Source organism: Fukomys damarensis, unplaced genomic scaffold (genome assembly GCF_012274545.1).
Source record: "Fukomys damarensis isolate Sample0158 unplaced genomic scaffold, DMR_v1.0_HiC HiC_scaffold_19, whole genome shotgun sequence".
NCBI classification, from domain to species: domain Eukaryota; kingdom Metazoa; phylum Chordata; class Mammalia; order Rodentia; family Bathyergidae; genus Fukomys; species Fukomys damarensis.
In genome coordinates, this window is record NW_022900931.1 from 46,917,141 (window position 1) to 46,930,122 (window position 12,982).

Consider the following 12,982-nt stretch of genomic DNA (forward strand, 5'->3'; position numbering starts at 1 on the left):
CCATCCACCCATGTGCTAGGAGAAATTACTTCTTACCTGGACCCAACTTGTTCCTCTCTGCCTTACCCACCTCCAACCCCGATCTGACCCTCTCTCTAAGCTCCCTCTTGTCTGAGAGTCCCCTGAGAAGTCACTGATTTCCATAAAACCATTCACTAGGAGTTTCACATAGCCTATCTCTTCTGTATATTTGAATCAGCTATGCTATTTATCACATACACGTACTGGCTTGGTCCTATTTGGGCTGGTGACTATTTGGAATTAGACAGATAGGCTCCCCATAACATAACCTTGAAGACACTGAAGGCCGGGTTGGGTGCAGAAGTCATTTCTTCTGCCCAAATGTTTCCAAAGGTGCCTGCACTCCCAACAGGGTGGCAGTGTACTCTGTGCTCCAGGGTCATCCCAGAGTACCTGGGTCAAGGGTCTCATCCACCCCCCAGCCAGTCAGCATCCATCCAACCAGCCAGCAAAGCAGCCCTGAAGTCCATTAGACAGTGAGTTCTGTGAGGTCAGGAACTGAGTTCGCCTGTCTTAAAACTGTATCTCCAGTACTCAGTCTAGTGCTTAGTGGAGGCTGAATAGATAGATAATGAATCAATAAATCAATGGAATCTCTCTGGGGCAGCTTTATTGGCGGTACTCCCTTGCCATTGTTTAGTAGGAGCTGGGAATGGGGAAGAAAAAATGGGCAGAAGGGAGTGAGACTAGAAAAGAAACATCAATGAATAGCGTCTGAGCACAAGTCTTTGACAGGGAGGAGGACTGGTAGACATCAATCTGGGGTTTAGCGTCATTATGGGTAGGGCCAGCTATCATTAACAATAGGCAGGCATAGGTGAGGCCAAGAGAGGTGGGAGGAAAACTGGAAGCTGAAGAAGGATGTGACAAGGACATCTGGTTACTGGGGTGGTTTCTCATGCTTCAGTGTTTCATAAGTCTCTTGGTTCCGGGTGCTCAGGCCCTGAAGGTAGAAGTCAAAGGATGAGGAGAAGCATGGGCCCATCACAGTGCCCTCACCCTATAGACATCACCCTTTCCAAAGCTCAAAATCCCATCCTCCTCCTCCGCTGACTGGGGGCAGAGGGAAGGGTTCACTTACCGTATAAATGCCATCTGATTTCTGCAGAGACAAAGGAGGCAAGGCGTTAGAGATCCACGTGCCCCTGATGAGCCCTCAGCTCTTCTCTCCCATCCCAGGAAGTGCATGGGTTAGGGCTCGGGCCAGCTGCTTTAGGCTGGAGGGGGCGCACAAGGGTGCCCCCGGACTTGAACATACTCGGGCCCACGTGGTTACAAACACACTGCGCACAACTCTCTCTCTGCTAGATTCTGTCCCATCAGCTGGTGCATATTTTGCTGTGGTTTAGCTAGGTGGCAGGCGTGTAGACTGAGGTGAGGGGAGCCTCTGAGCTATTCACAGAGCAGCACCAGAGACACACGCTCTCCCAGAGGCCTCCCACCAAAAGCTGGAGCCCCAGGAGAGCTGAGGGCCTGGAGAACTGCGGGAGGGGCCATACCTCAAAGCTGGCTATCGCTGCCTTTCGCACTTGGATCTGGAGTGGAGAAAAAGTGAATCAGTAAAGAGAAAGTTAGAGGCTCATCCCCCACACTTTGGGGGAGAATCCCTTCAATTCCCCTTCCTCCAATCCGTGCTGCTGCCGCCCTCCCACTTCTCCTTCAAGTCCCCACCCAACCCTGTCTTACCTTGAGTCGACAGTAGAGCAGAGTCAGAATTATACCATACAAAAACAAGATGGCGTCCAGGATGTAGCACAGCTGAGGCTCCCCCAGGGCCGCTGAAGGGAAAGAGGGTGCCACTGCGGGTCAGGGGCATCAGTGGGGATCTGGTGCTTGCAGGCGAGGACAGGGCATGGGAGCGGGGGTCAGGGCCTGGAGAGGAGCCCTCCTCTATGGAAGTAACTGTCTTCCTCTCTGGACTCCTGTTTCTTTCCTTTCCCTTTCACCTACCCTAGGGTAGGGGTGGGATAGGCAGCATGAAGGTTTCTATTGTGGGACTAAACAGTACTAGGAGCCGATGACTTCCCCCTTAGCCCAACCCTGACTTTTCAGCACTGTGGCTCCCCAGGCAGCAGGAGCACTTCATTCACCTCAAGGGCTCATCTAAGTTCACTGAGCTGAGACCAAAACCTCAGCCCAGCGGGGGAAGGGGAGAGAGGCAGTGCCACTTTCAGTGAAGAAACCACAGGAGTGTTTCTGCTCAGTCCTGTGACCTGTGGCTGAGGGCTGGACAGGAAGGATGTGAGCTGGGGAAGGGAGGGAAGGCAATCGCTCTATTATTGGTCATCTAGCCTAAGCCCCATGCTTTCTGCCCAGCAAGACATTTCAGTATGCAAAAAGCAAAGTGTCCCTTTTCTTGGCTGTACAGACACCACTGGCCCTGCGTGCAAGGCTGGGAGAATGATGAGGGGCTCAAGGAAATGACCACAAACTAAATCCAAAATGTAGATTCCTCCTCTGTCTACTCTGCCCTTTTACTCACCCTGGGCTTCTAAGTAGGGAAGTTTTGCGCAATTTAAAAAAAATCACACAGGGCCTGGGCCCCAGAGACCGTTCCCAGCTTTGATCAGGGCCGACAGAGTACATGACTAACATGGGTCAAGTACCGACACTACCACAGTCTCTCACAAGCTGTTGCATAAATCTCAAAACTACCCTGTGAGGGAAACATCGTCTTCATCATTTTACAGATGACAAAACCCAGGTACTCAGAAAAACTAACATATTGAGGACTAGAGTTGAGCGACAGCCAGGGCTCAAATCCAGGCTGTCGGTCTCCAAAGCCCGTGCTTTTCTGTCTTGCCATCCCTGCCTCCCTCATCCCAGGCACCTGCCCATCAGCTCACTTAATCCTTTCCTCCACCTTCTCAGGAGGGATGGTGGAGCTCCTCCCCTGCCATTAGCTTTCAATTTCCCTAGTTTTGCTAGTTTACCAACCGCCTCTTCCCCAAACTCTGCTAACACCAACCCTCTCCAAAACATGCACACAAATACCCTCCCAGTCAGACAACCCAAAGCAAGCAAGAGCTTGTAACTTACTAGAGCCTTGGAGCTACTGGGGCCTCCCCCAACCCACCCCCGTCGGCCTCTATTTCTCAGATGCGGCTGGGGTCCCCAGTTCTGGACATTTCATGGTGTCCACCCTCCTCTCAGCTGTTGACAGAATGGTGCCTTCATGACAACCTCCAAGAGCAGAGACCAGGTCTGCCTCAACTACCCCTTGCCTCCCTTGCCAAGCCCAAGGACAGGCGCCTGCTGGCCTGAAGGGGGCTGTGTACATTCACGTAACTAGAGCGGCTCCCAGTGCACAAGGCCGAACGCATCCCAGGAGGAATGTTGAGCAGGGGAAATCAAGTTTCTTCCCAGACCAGCTCTTCATGCCAAACAAATACCCTCTTCCTCTGCCAAAATAACCTTTCGTGTCAATCCTGAAAATAGCCTGGAATGAGGTAGGAAAGGGACTAGCACCCAGAGGAGGGGTGCCCGCTACTACCAGCCTCGGGGTCTCTGCCCGAGCCCTGTGCCCGTCACCTGCCTTCCTCCTTCTGTTCTCGACCCAGCTCTCGGACACATGTCCTTGATGCCCACCCTGCAGCCCGACTCACTGGCCTCAATGAACCCTCTCACCTGCTTGTTCAACCAAAAGGAGTAAGAGCAAGACCACTGCTGGAAACATCATGGGCAGGGGGCTGAGGGGCCGTGAGCTGGGGATCGGACGCTCTGACAGCGCTGTGCAGCTGTGCTCGGCGAGGAGTTCCCTGACCACAGAGTTCTCCCCTTCCTGCCCCGCCTTCTCCCACACTTTGGCCCCTTCCCCTTCCTGCACCAGAGGCCGGGCGGCTCCCGGAAGGGCCAACTAGAGGAGCCAGATCTGGGCTCAGCCTCTGCCCTTCACTGACCAACCTCTCAGCCCTTGCAACCATCGAGGCGACTCAAGCTCCTGAAAGGCTGTTTTCGCCATCTTTCACTCTGCCCCGCTCAGCTACATCTACAAAGAAGTGCTCCTCAAGGGTCCCTTGGACCCCACCAGAGCCCTTTCCTTCCCATTAGGAACTTTATACCCAGCTTGATTTGAGGAGTTTACCAATTTGTGTGGACAGTGGGAGGTTTGGGCAGGAGGAACTGAAGGGAAAAGGGGAAATGGGGAAGACAAAAGTGGAAAGGACAAGAGACAAAGAAGGGGATGAAAATGCGAAAGAAAAGCTGCTAAGAGACTCAGAAGGCTGAGGCAGAAGGATCACAAATTTGAGGCCAGACTGGGCTATATAGGAATTCAACGTCAGCCTGAACTAAAGAGTGAGACTGTGTCTCAAAAAAACAAAAAACAACAAAAAAAGACATACCAGATGTTTGTGTGTAGGAGCCGCAAGGCGGCTAATTTATTGTTTCTCCTTTTCTAGTACATGCACAGAAAGTCCATTCAGCTAAGCGTACGTGTGCACACATACACACAGCCTCATTTCCAGGAGGGACACGCTCTGCAGAGGCAGCGGCTAGAGCAGGGAGATCAAATGTTGTTCCCTGCTTACCGATCAACTTCTCCAAACACAATGTCTTGGGTACCTAGAAGGTCAGAAGACAGAGAAGTGGTGTTACCAAAGATCCAGAACTCGCCGCCTCAGGAGAAGGATGTGCCACAGTCCGAGCAGAACAAGGACTATTCAGATTCTGTCCCAAACTCCCAGACTGGACACCTCTCCTAGAAGAAGCTTCATACCTATGATGGCAACGACATCCGCCAACATGTGTCCCTTAGACATCATGTCCAAGCCAGCCTGAGGAAACGGAGATGGCAGCAGGGTTAGCCTGATTTGCAGCAGGGGAGGAGAACTCACAAAAACCTTAACCAAGGGCAATTCGGTACTGGCTTTATTGAAGTTCGAATCACAGGGATTGCTTCTTACCAGGTGGGCAAAACCAGGAGCCTTGATCTTGCAACGATAGGGGCGGCTGCTCCCGTCAGACACGAGGTATACCCCAAACTCTCCCTGCCCAAGGAGGAAGGGGGAGCCTTGTTAACCGGAAGAGCACTCTTTGCCAACAGACCTCTGTTCATCCTCACGCCCTCTCCTCTCCCTCACTGACAGGTGAGCATTTTGTTCCCACCCACTCTCCAAATAACCTTTCCTTCCACCCTTCTCCTCACCTTCGGAGCCTCAATAGCAGTGTACGTGGCTCCTGGGGGGACCTGGTAGCCCTCAGTATACAACTTAAAGTGGTGAATCAGCGACTCCATGGAAGTCTGAGGGTGGACAGCGGGAGCAGCAGTGAGCCAGATCCAGTCTGCCTCTTAGGCCTTCCCTCGGTAGAGAATGTAATCTCCCCCTCCGGAGACTAAAACCCACATGCAAGTCAGTAAGCAGAGAAGACACAGAATAACAGAGGACAGCTAGGAGAGGTTCAGAATCTCATCTTACACAGTGAATTTTATGAAGTAAACTGAAGAGCAGAATTTAACCCAAGGATACTCCTCCCTGACCAGTGACCCCAACACCCCACTGTCCCTCTCCCTGCAGCCGACCTTCATCTCTGAGCGCTTAGGTGGAGACACTTTGGCATCATCGACCTTGATCTCTCCAGGAGGCATCTTGTTCAGACACTGCTCGATGATGCGAAGGGACTGGCGCATCTCCTCCACCCGACACAGGTACCTGGAGTGGGTGAGAGACTCAGAGCAAGGGACGAGAAGGCGGAGCAGCAGCTGTGGGGCTGGGAAGACACCTAGTGGGCCTCAAGAGTCAGGTAAACATTCTTCACTCTTCTGCTAGTACAGCATCTCTGCATGGCTCGGCTGCTCATGTAAGCCCGGTAGTACTCTGATCCTATCCTGAGCTCTTCCTCAAATCCTTCCTTCCTTTCTCAAACAATGACCTGTAGTATTTCCTCCTTACCCTCGTCAATACTTTCTGAACTACAGAATTAGGGGGGGTGTCAAATGGAAAAACAAAAACCATCACAGCAAAACTTATGGTCAGTAAAGAATGGAATTTCAGGTTTAGAATTAGTGGAAAGAGAACTCGACTAGGAAGATTCTAGTTTTAACCACTAACAAAATAATCCCATGTTAACCTCTTTATGCCTCAGTTGTATCAGTTATAAAATGCATGCCAGGTGTGGTGGCACACGACTGTAATCAGCACTCGGGAGGCTGAGACAGGAGGATCGCTGTAAGTTCAAGACCAGCCTGGGCTACACAGTTGAGTTCCAGAGCAGTCTCAACTATGTAGTGAGACACTGTCTCAAAAAAAAAAAGGCAGCCCACACTAGTTCTATGTAATACAAGGATTGCATAAGGGTAAAATAAGCTACCACAGATGTGTAACCTAGTCTTGTCTTTTCTTTTGGTCCTGGAGATAGAACCCAGGGCTGTACAAACGCTAAACATGTGCTCTGCCACTGAGTTACATCCCCAGGCCACACAACCTAGTTCAACACATACACGAGTTCCCACAGATACTTGGAAGGAGGTAGAAGGAAAGTGGCCAGGAGAAAATTTAGGCAGGGGCAAGAACTGGACAGTGAGCCGAGAAAGGGTCTGGGCCTTACCTGTCATAGCAGTCCCCTCGAGAACCAATAGGAACATCAAACTCAACCTGGTCGTAAACATCATAGGGCTGGGTCTTCCGCAGATCCCACTGGATACCTGAGCCCCGGAGCATCACTCCACTGTAGGGCACAAAGGGCATCAAGGACTGTGCCCCGCAAACCAAGAAAGGAAGCGCAATTTTCCTTTGTCTCCTTTCCCTCCCCCACACTCCTACTGTTGGGTACAATTTCAGGGGATGGTAACCGGGGTATCCAACTCCCTTGAAAGCCAAGATATCGGGCTAGAACTCCCCACTGCACCTCCAACCCCAAGGAGAGAGGTTGTATTCTCTCACCTAAAACCATAGTTAAGTGCGTCTTCTGCTTTTACAACTCCAATGTCGACTGTCCGATTCCGCCAGATCCTATTGTTAGTCAGCATCTACCAATTAGGAAAACTAGTGTGGCAAAACTCTTCATAACTATCCTCAAATTCCTCTGTATTTCTTCGCAAACAGGAACTAACACCTCACGAGCCCCTTTGAGAGGAAAAGAGATTTTTCCCAGCAATTTCTACCTTACCTCCTCCACTTCATCGATCCGAAGAGAGAAGTTCTTGGAAAACTCATAAATGTCATCCATAAGGCCAAGGGGCAGGTCCTACAGGAAGCCAAGTGGAGGAGACGCTGAACACAGCCAGGCTTGCTCTAAGGAGAGCCTGCTAACACGCCTTTTCCAGGGGGCAAGGTTAGTTCCCATCAGCCCGCACTGCCCTCCAGTGGCCGTGCAGGGAAAAGGCCAGGGCTGGAAACCCCGGGGCCGAGGAGCCTACTCACCTGGTGCACTCCTCCGGGGCGGACGTAAGCAGCGTGCATTCGTGCTCCAGACACCCGCTCATAGAACTCAAACATCTCGACAGAACACAGTAGGGTTTAGTGACAAAGTCCTCGGCTCCTCAGTCCAACAACATGGTGGCCGACTACCTTGCCTTCTGCCTTGTCCCAACCAACCTCTCAAGATGCAGGGTTCCGAAATGAATTTACCCTTTTCCCCCTAAGTGGTCTCCCCTTCTTTTAATCTTGGCTCCTTTGTATCTTCCCTATTTCCTCTACTTTCTTCCCTATTCCTGCCCACGCTTCCCTCTCCTACCTTTTCCCTTTCCTCAAACATCCAGAAGAAAGGGGTCATGGCCCCAATGTCCAGAGCATGTGTGGTCACAGCCATGATATGGTTCAGAAGTCGTGTGATTTCTCCAAACAGCACTGTGGCGAGGGGAAGACAAGGAGAGATGCATAGAGAAGCCGCAGATCCAGCCTGAAGAGCAGTAGGGCAGAGCCTGGGGTTCGTTTACTACGTCTGGGGTCCAAAATGCTCCTATGATGGGGAAGAAGCGGGCAGCAGGGCTAAGGGGCAGCGCATACCTCGGATCCACTGGGCCCGGGGTGGAGGCTGGATGTTCAGCAGCTTCTCCACAGCCAGTGAATACGCCTGCTCATTACACATCATGGACACGTAATCCAGCCGGTCAAAGTATGGAAGGGCCTGGGAAAGGGAGAATTCAAGTCTTATCTAAGAGCCCGCGAGCCTGGAGCCTGGCTGCCAGGAGCCTGGCATCAGAAGGTGGTGCTGCATAAGTGCTCCTTGTCTCTGCAGCCCCAGAAAGGCAGGAAGGGTATCTCAGTAACCAACAGCATGCTGGGAAGCATTTCAAAGCTGCCTCTCCACAATGAGGGAGAAGGCTGATCCGTCAATTTCCATGGTAAAAACATTCCCACCCTGGCCAACTTTAAGTGCAACACAACTGAATGCAGCACTGGGAAGAGCAACAAACCATTATACAGTACTTCCATTGCATATGTGTGAGGAAAGTAAATACCTCAAAGGCACAGCACAGGAAAATATACCAATGAGGAAATGAGTTTTGAGTAATTAAAAAAAAAAAATTTTTTTTAAACAAGGTCTCACTCTGTAGCTCAGGCTGGTCTTGAACTCACTATGTAGCCCAGACTGGCCTCAAACGTGTAGTGATCCTCCTGCCTCAGCCTCAAGACTACTGGGATTACATGTGGGCACCACCACACCTGGCTTTAAATTTATTTTTTAAGTAATAGACAAAAACCTAACAACTGTACATATTAATGGGGTACCCAAAGTTTCAATACATGTAAAATTTTGAGTATTTACTTTTGTTTTTAATACACTGTCATAAACTTAAAAAATCCTAAATTTACAGAACTCATTTTTTTGAGACAGGGTTTCCCTATGTAGCATAGGCTAGGCTCAAAGATGTGATATCACTGTCTCAGCCATCAGCAACAGGCTCCCAAAGTTCCGGAAAACATTCAGGCTGTGGCCAGCCAGTGTGTGCTGGCTTTAGCACATCACAATAAACAGACCTCTGTTCCGAGTAACACTGCTCTCAGAGTGCCTTGGACTTCTAAGTCTCTTTTTTCTCTTAAGTCTCTTATAACTGAGATATTGAATGTTAATGAGTTATGGGGGTACCTGGGAGCGTGGGATTTGAGGAAGACAGAGCACCAGGTAAAAATGGCCTTCCTCCAGAGTGCCACTCAGGCCAACTCCTAGCTGTCTGATGAACCAGTGTCGGCTTCCAGGAAGGAGGCGGGGCTAAGACCCACTCCTTGGGACAGCCTGTTCTTGTCCTGACGTCACTGTGACACAGGATAGTTAACCCGCGGATGCTGGGTCCAGAACCATCACAGCTAGACTCTGGGGTATCACATCCTGGTCACTGTTCACCCTGACACTGGGCTAGGCTATTGCCCCGTTTTCATGGAACTGATTAAAAACTTCAGATTCCTACCCCAGATCCAACTCCTTCCAATCTGAGTTTTAGCACTGGGGTCACATAGTTCTGAAAACAGCAAGCTGTCACAAAACCACTGCTGGTCATGCTGACTCATTGTTTTGAAAACAAACTTAGCTGGAAGCTACAAGAATCAGCTGCAAATCCTAGGAGCTGACGTCTCTCTCCTCTCCTCTGGTTTTAAGGACACTGGCTTTGACGTATTAGTACAAGAGCAGGGAAACTGAGGCACGAGAGTAATGGTGAAGGGGCCAGCCAAAAGTCAGCCAGAGAGAAGCTGGAGTTACAGCTCCATCTCCAAAGACTGCTGCTGCCAGATAAACCAAATCCAAACTACTCGAGCATCCTCAACACCTCCCTCCACCTCCCAACCAAGCCTGCGTGAATAACCTCAAAGGGCTATTACTCCGACACCCTCCTCCCTGAAATTCTGGGCATAGCACATCCACAAGCTCTGAGGCAAAAGCCCAGATCCTGTCAACGGGCCCCTGTTCACCCCACACCTGCAGATACGTCTTGTACTCGATGAGCTTCTCGGTGCCCCGGTGCAGTAGCCCGATGTGAGGGTCGCACTTTCGCACCATCTCTCCGCTCAGCTCCATCACTAGCCGCAGGACTCCATGGGCTGCGGGATGCTGGGGCCCGAAGTTCAGGGTTAGGTTGGAAACTATTTTTTCCTTGGGAGGGTCCACATCTGAGAAGTGGGAAATAGTTCAGAGCCAAATGGTAATTCCCCTGTGAACCCCAAGGACAGCAAGGACTTGGTCTCTCCCTATGGATCTTCCATCTCACCATTCTATAGTTTGTTAATTTCCTAATCTCTGATGTAACTAGGAAGAAAACCACTAGATAGGAAAAAGGCAAGAGAGAGATCTAAACTTTCTGATGAGAGGGACCACAAACCTGTCTCCTAGAACATCTTTCTAACAATTACAGATAGGGGCCGGGGATTTAGCTCAGTGATGCCACCACCTGCCTCACAAGCACAAGGTCCTGAGTTTGATCCCCAGTATCCCCCTAAAATATTACAGGTAACATTTATATCACCTATTATGTGACAGTTACTACCCTATACACTTTATTTTGACAATTCTCATAACAATCATACTATTAGCCCCATTTTTTTGGAGAGACTGAGGCAAGAGAGCTCAAATGATTCCTCCAGGATTATAGAGCAAATTAAGTGTCAGAACTGGGATCTGAACTAAGCCTGTTTAGTGACAGGGTCTACATATGCTTCGTGTGTGTGCTGGGGGGGTACTGGGGATGGGACCCAGGATGCTTTAATCGCTGAGCATCCCCAAGCCTTTTAGTTTTTTTTTGGTTTGTTTTTGTTTTGTTTTTTTTAGTTTTGAGACAGTCTTGCTAAGTTGCCCAGGCTGGCCTGAGACCTGTAATCCTCCTGTCTCATGGTATGTGTTACCATGCCCGGCTATGCCCAGCTATACACGCTTTCTTTTTTGTGGTACCGGGGATTGAACTCAGGTCCTTGCACTTGTGAGACAGGTGGCAGAACGAGAGCTAAATCCCCGACCCCCCAGCTATACACTCTTACCTACTAGAATATAATGCTCTCCAAATGTATTTGATCAACACCAAGTAATCAGAAAACATATACTTAATGCTTAATACTACTAAATGATAATTTTCACCCTCAAGGAGCTTACACTTTAATTTGGGAAAATGCATGCATGTGAAAACTGGTAGCAGGTCAAATTTATAAGTTACCAAGTAAGCAAATCAGAGATTAAATATTTAAAGGAAGGAAAGAGAACAGTGAAGACTTCATATAGAAAGGATCTGAAGCCAGGTGTGGTGGCACACATCTGTAATCCCAGCACTCGGGAGGCTGAGGCAGAAGGATTACTGTGAGTTCGAGACCAGCCTGGGCTACATAGCTAGTTTCAGGTCAGTCTCAACTACATAGTGAGACCCTGTCTCAAAAAACAAAAAGAAAAGAAAAAAGAAAGGATCTGAGCCATTTTTAGAGAAAATGGGCCAGATGTGGTAGCACATGCCTGTAATCTTAGCACTTGGGAGGCTGAGGCAGGAGGACTGCTTCAAATTTAAGGCCAGCTTGGACTACATAGTAAGTCAGGACCAGCCTAAATTACATAGTGAGACCCTGTTTTTAGATAGACAGACATTTTTTTTCTGTATCAGGAATTGAATTCAGGATCTTGTGCTTGCCAGGTAGGCATGGTGCCACTGAGCTACATCCCCGGCCCCAAGATAGATTTTTTTTTTCCATTAAGTTTATCAGTACATTTTAGGTATACAGTAGTTACATTCATCATTAGGATTATGTACCTTTACATGATATATCGTGTTTCTTATTTCTTCCCCATTCCCCTGCCCTCCTCATCCTCTCTACCCTGCCCTATTTACAAAGACTTTGTTTCCATGTTTTTCCTTTTCTCATATTTTTCTTTTCCCTTCTTTCCTTTCCCCTATTCCTTCCATTACCCCTACTCCTTTAGATGTTTTCTTCCTATTTCACAATATAAGATAGATTTGGGCCGGGGATTTAGCTCAGTGGTTCCGCCGCCTACCTCGTAAGTGCAAGGACCTAAGTTTGATCCCCGGTACTTAATTAAAAAAAAAAAAAAAAAAAAGACTGATTTTTTAAAAAAAATGATTAAAATAGGTAGGGGTATTTTGGAATCAACACAGGCAAAGTCTTAGAAACAAGGATTTTTAAAACTCCTATCAGGACTTCCAAGAGGCAGAAGAGCAGTGCTGGGAAACAGTATGGGGTCAGGGGTGATCATCAGTAATGTTAATTATAATTAACATTTATTAAGGACTTACATGTACCAGGCAGACACAAGGATCAGAATTTACATGTGCCAGGCATTTAATTCTTACAATAATGCTATGAATACATAAGTACTTTATTCACTGGCAAATGGAGAGTTGAGATTTGAAGACAGAGAATACCTTTCAGCCAAAATTCTTCACCATGGGCCTTAGAGTCAGACACACCTGAATACAGCTCTGGGTGTGTGTTCTAGGCCAAGTTTTAATGTCCTTATACCACAGTTTTCTCACATTTTGAATAATATTCTCATAGGATTGTAAAGATTCAGTGAAATAATGCATACAAGAATGCTTAACATATGATACAGCTTTGTAACTGAAGTTTTTTAAAAGTACCTGGTAATGCCTTGTTTTTAAGCAAAAGAATGAATGACCTGGTAAAATGAGGTTTGGGGGAAGATGAAAGCAATGACACTGTAACAAATAGCTGGGAAAGAGGATAAATGGTGGAGCTCAATGAATAGAATCCTGAAACACAAGGTCTAACACACAGCAGTGGACAACAGTGAAGGCAGTGAAAATTAAAAAGGAGACAAGACCAGATATGGAACACTGAGAAAGAATCCATATGGTGGTTGACTTATTGGTCAAAGGTATGAAGGGTCAAAGACAGAAAAGAACCAAAGATAACTGAAAAGTTTTAATCCTGAAGGATTAGGAGAACAAGGCTACCAATGACCAAAATCAGTAAAGAAGTACTAATTCTGATGGGAGGAAAAAATGGTTTGTTTTCAAGTAGGTGTCACTTGATTTTTTTTTTTTTTTTTTTTTTTTTTTTTTTTTTTTTTT

At 48.3% G+C, this 12,982-nt stretch overlaps 2 protein-coding genes across 2 annotated transcripts in view; both read right to left on the reverse strand.

The window, feature by feature from the left end:
- Positions 1-594: 594 nt before the first annotated feature.
- On the reverse strand, positions 595-3,813 carry Fcer1g (Fc fragment of IgE receptor Ig). The gene is made up of 5 exons (XM_010616606.3): positions 3,649-3,813; positions 1,708-1,799; positions 1,521-1,556; positions 1,103-1,123; positions 595-964 (listed from the first exon to the last, which is right to left on the reverse strand). The coding sequence occupies exons 1-5, from the start codon at positions 3,698-3,700 to the stop codon at positions 902-904; spliced, it is 264 nt and encodes an 87-aa protein (XP_010614908.1). The 5' UTR covers positions 3,701-3,813; the 3' UTR covers positions 595-901.
- Positions 3,814-4,486: 673 nt separating this feature from the next.
- Ndufs2 (NADH:ubiquinone oxidoreductase core subunit S2) overlaps positions 4,487-12,982 on the reverse strand; it is a 10,487-nt gene continuing 1,991 nt past the window's right edge. Inside the window, exons 3-14 of the mRNA XM_010616607.3 lie at positions 9,877-10,067; positions 7,968-8,088; positions 7,696-7,808; positions 7,383-7,457; positions 7,129-7,206; positions 6,903-6,988; positions 6,568-6,687; positions 5,543-5,672; positions 5,168-5,263; positions 4,926-5,009; positions 4,739-4,796; positions 4,487-4,584 (exon numbers count right to left, since the gene is read on the reverse strand). Of these exons, the coding sequence (XP_010614909.1) occupies positions 4,547-4,584; positions 4,739-4,796; positions 4,926-5,009; positions 5,168-5,263; positions 5,543-5,672; positions 6,568-6,687; positions 6,903-6,988; positions 7,129-7,206; positions 7,383-7,457; positions 7,696-7,808; positions 7,968-8,088; positions 9,877-10,067 (1,190 nt within the window). The 3' untranslated portion in view covers positions 4,487-4,546. The remainder of the gene's footprint in view (positions 4,585-4,738; positions 4,797-4,925; positions 5,010-5,167; positions 5,264-5,542; positions 5,673-6,567; positions 6,688-6,902; positions 6,989-7,128; positions 7,207-7,382; positions 7,458-7,695; positions 7,809-7,967; positions 8,089-9,876; positions 10,068-12,982) is intronic.

What these genes read in the sequence shown, in the direction of transcription:
- Fcer1g (XM_010616606.3), bottom strand. Translation starts at nt 3,700, where the DNA reads ATGATGTTTCCAGCAGTGGTCTTGCTCTTACTCCTTTTGGTTGAACAA. An exon ending in CCTTTTGGTTGAACAAGCAG is followed by an intron (nt 1,800 to 3,648) that starts GTGAGAGGGTTC and finishes CTTTCCCTTCAG; the next exon opens with CGGCCCTGGGGGAGCCTCAG. An exon ending in TGCTCTACTGTCGACTCAAG is followed by an intron (nt 1,557 to 1,707) that starts GTAAGACAGGGT and finishes TCTCCACTCCAG; the next exon opens with ATCCAAGTGCGAAAGGCAGC.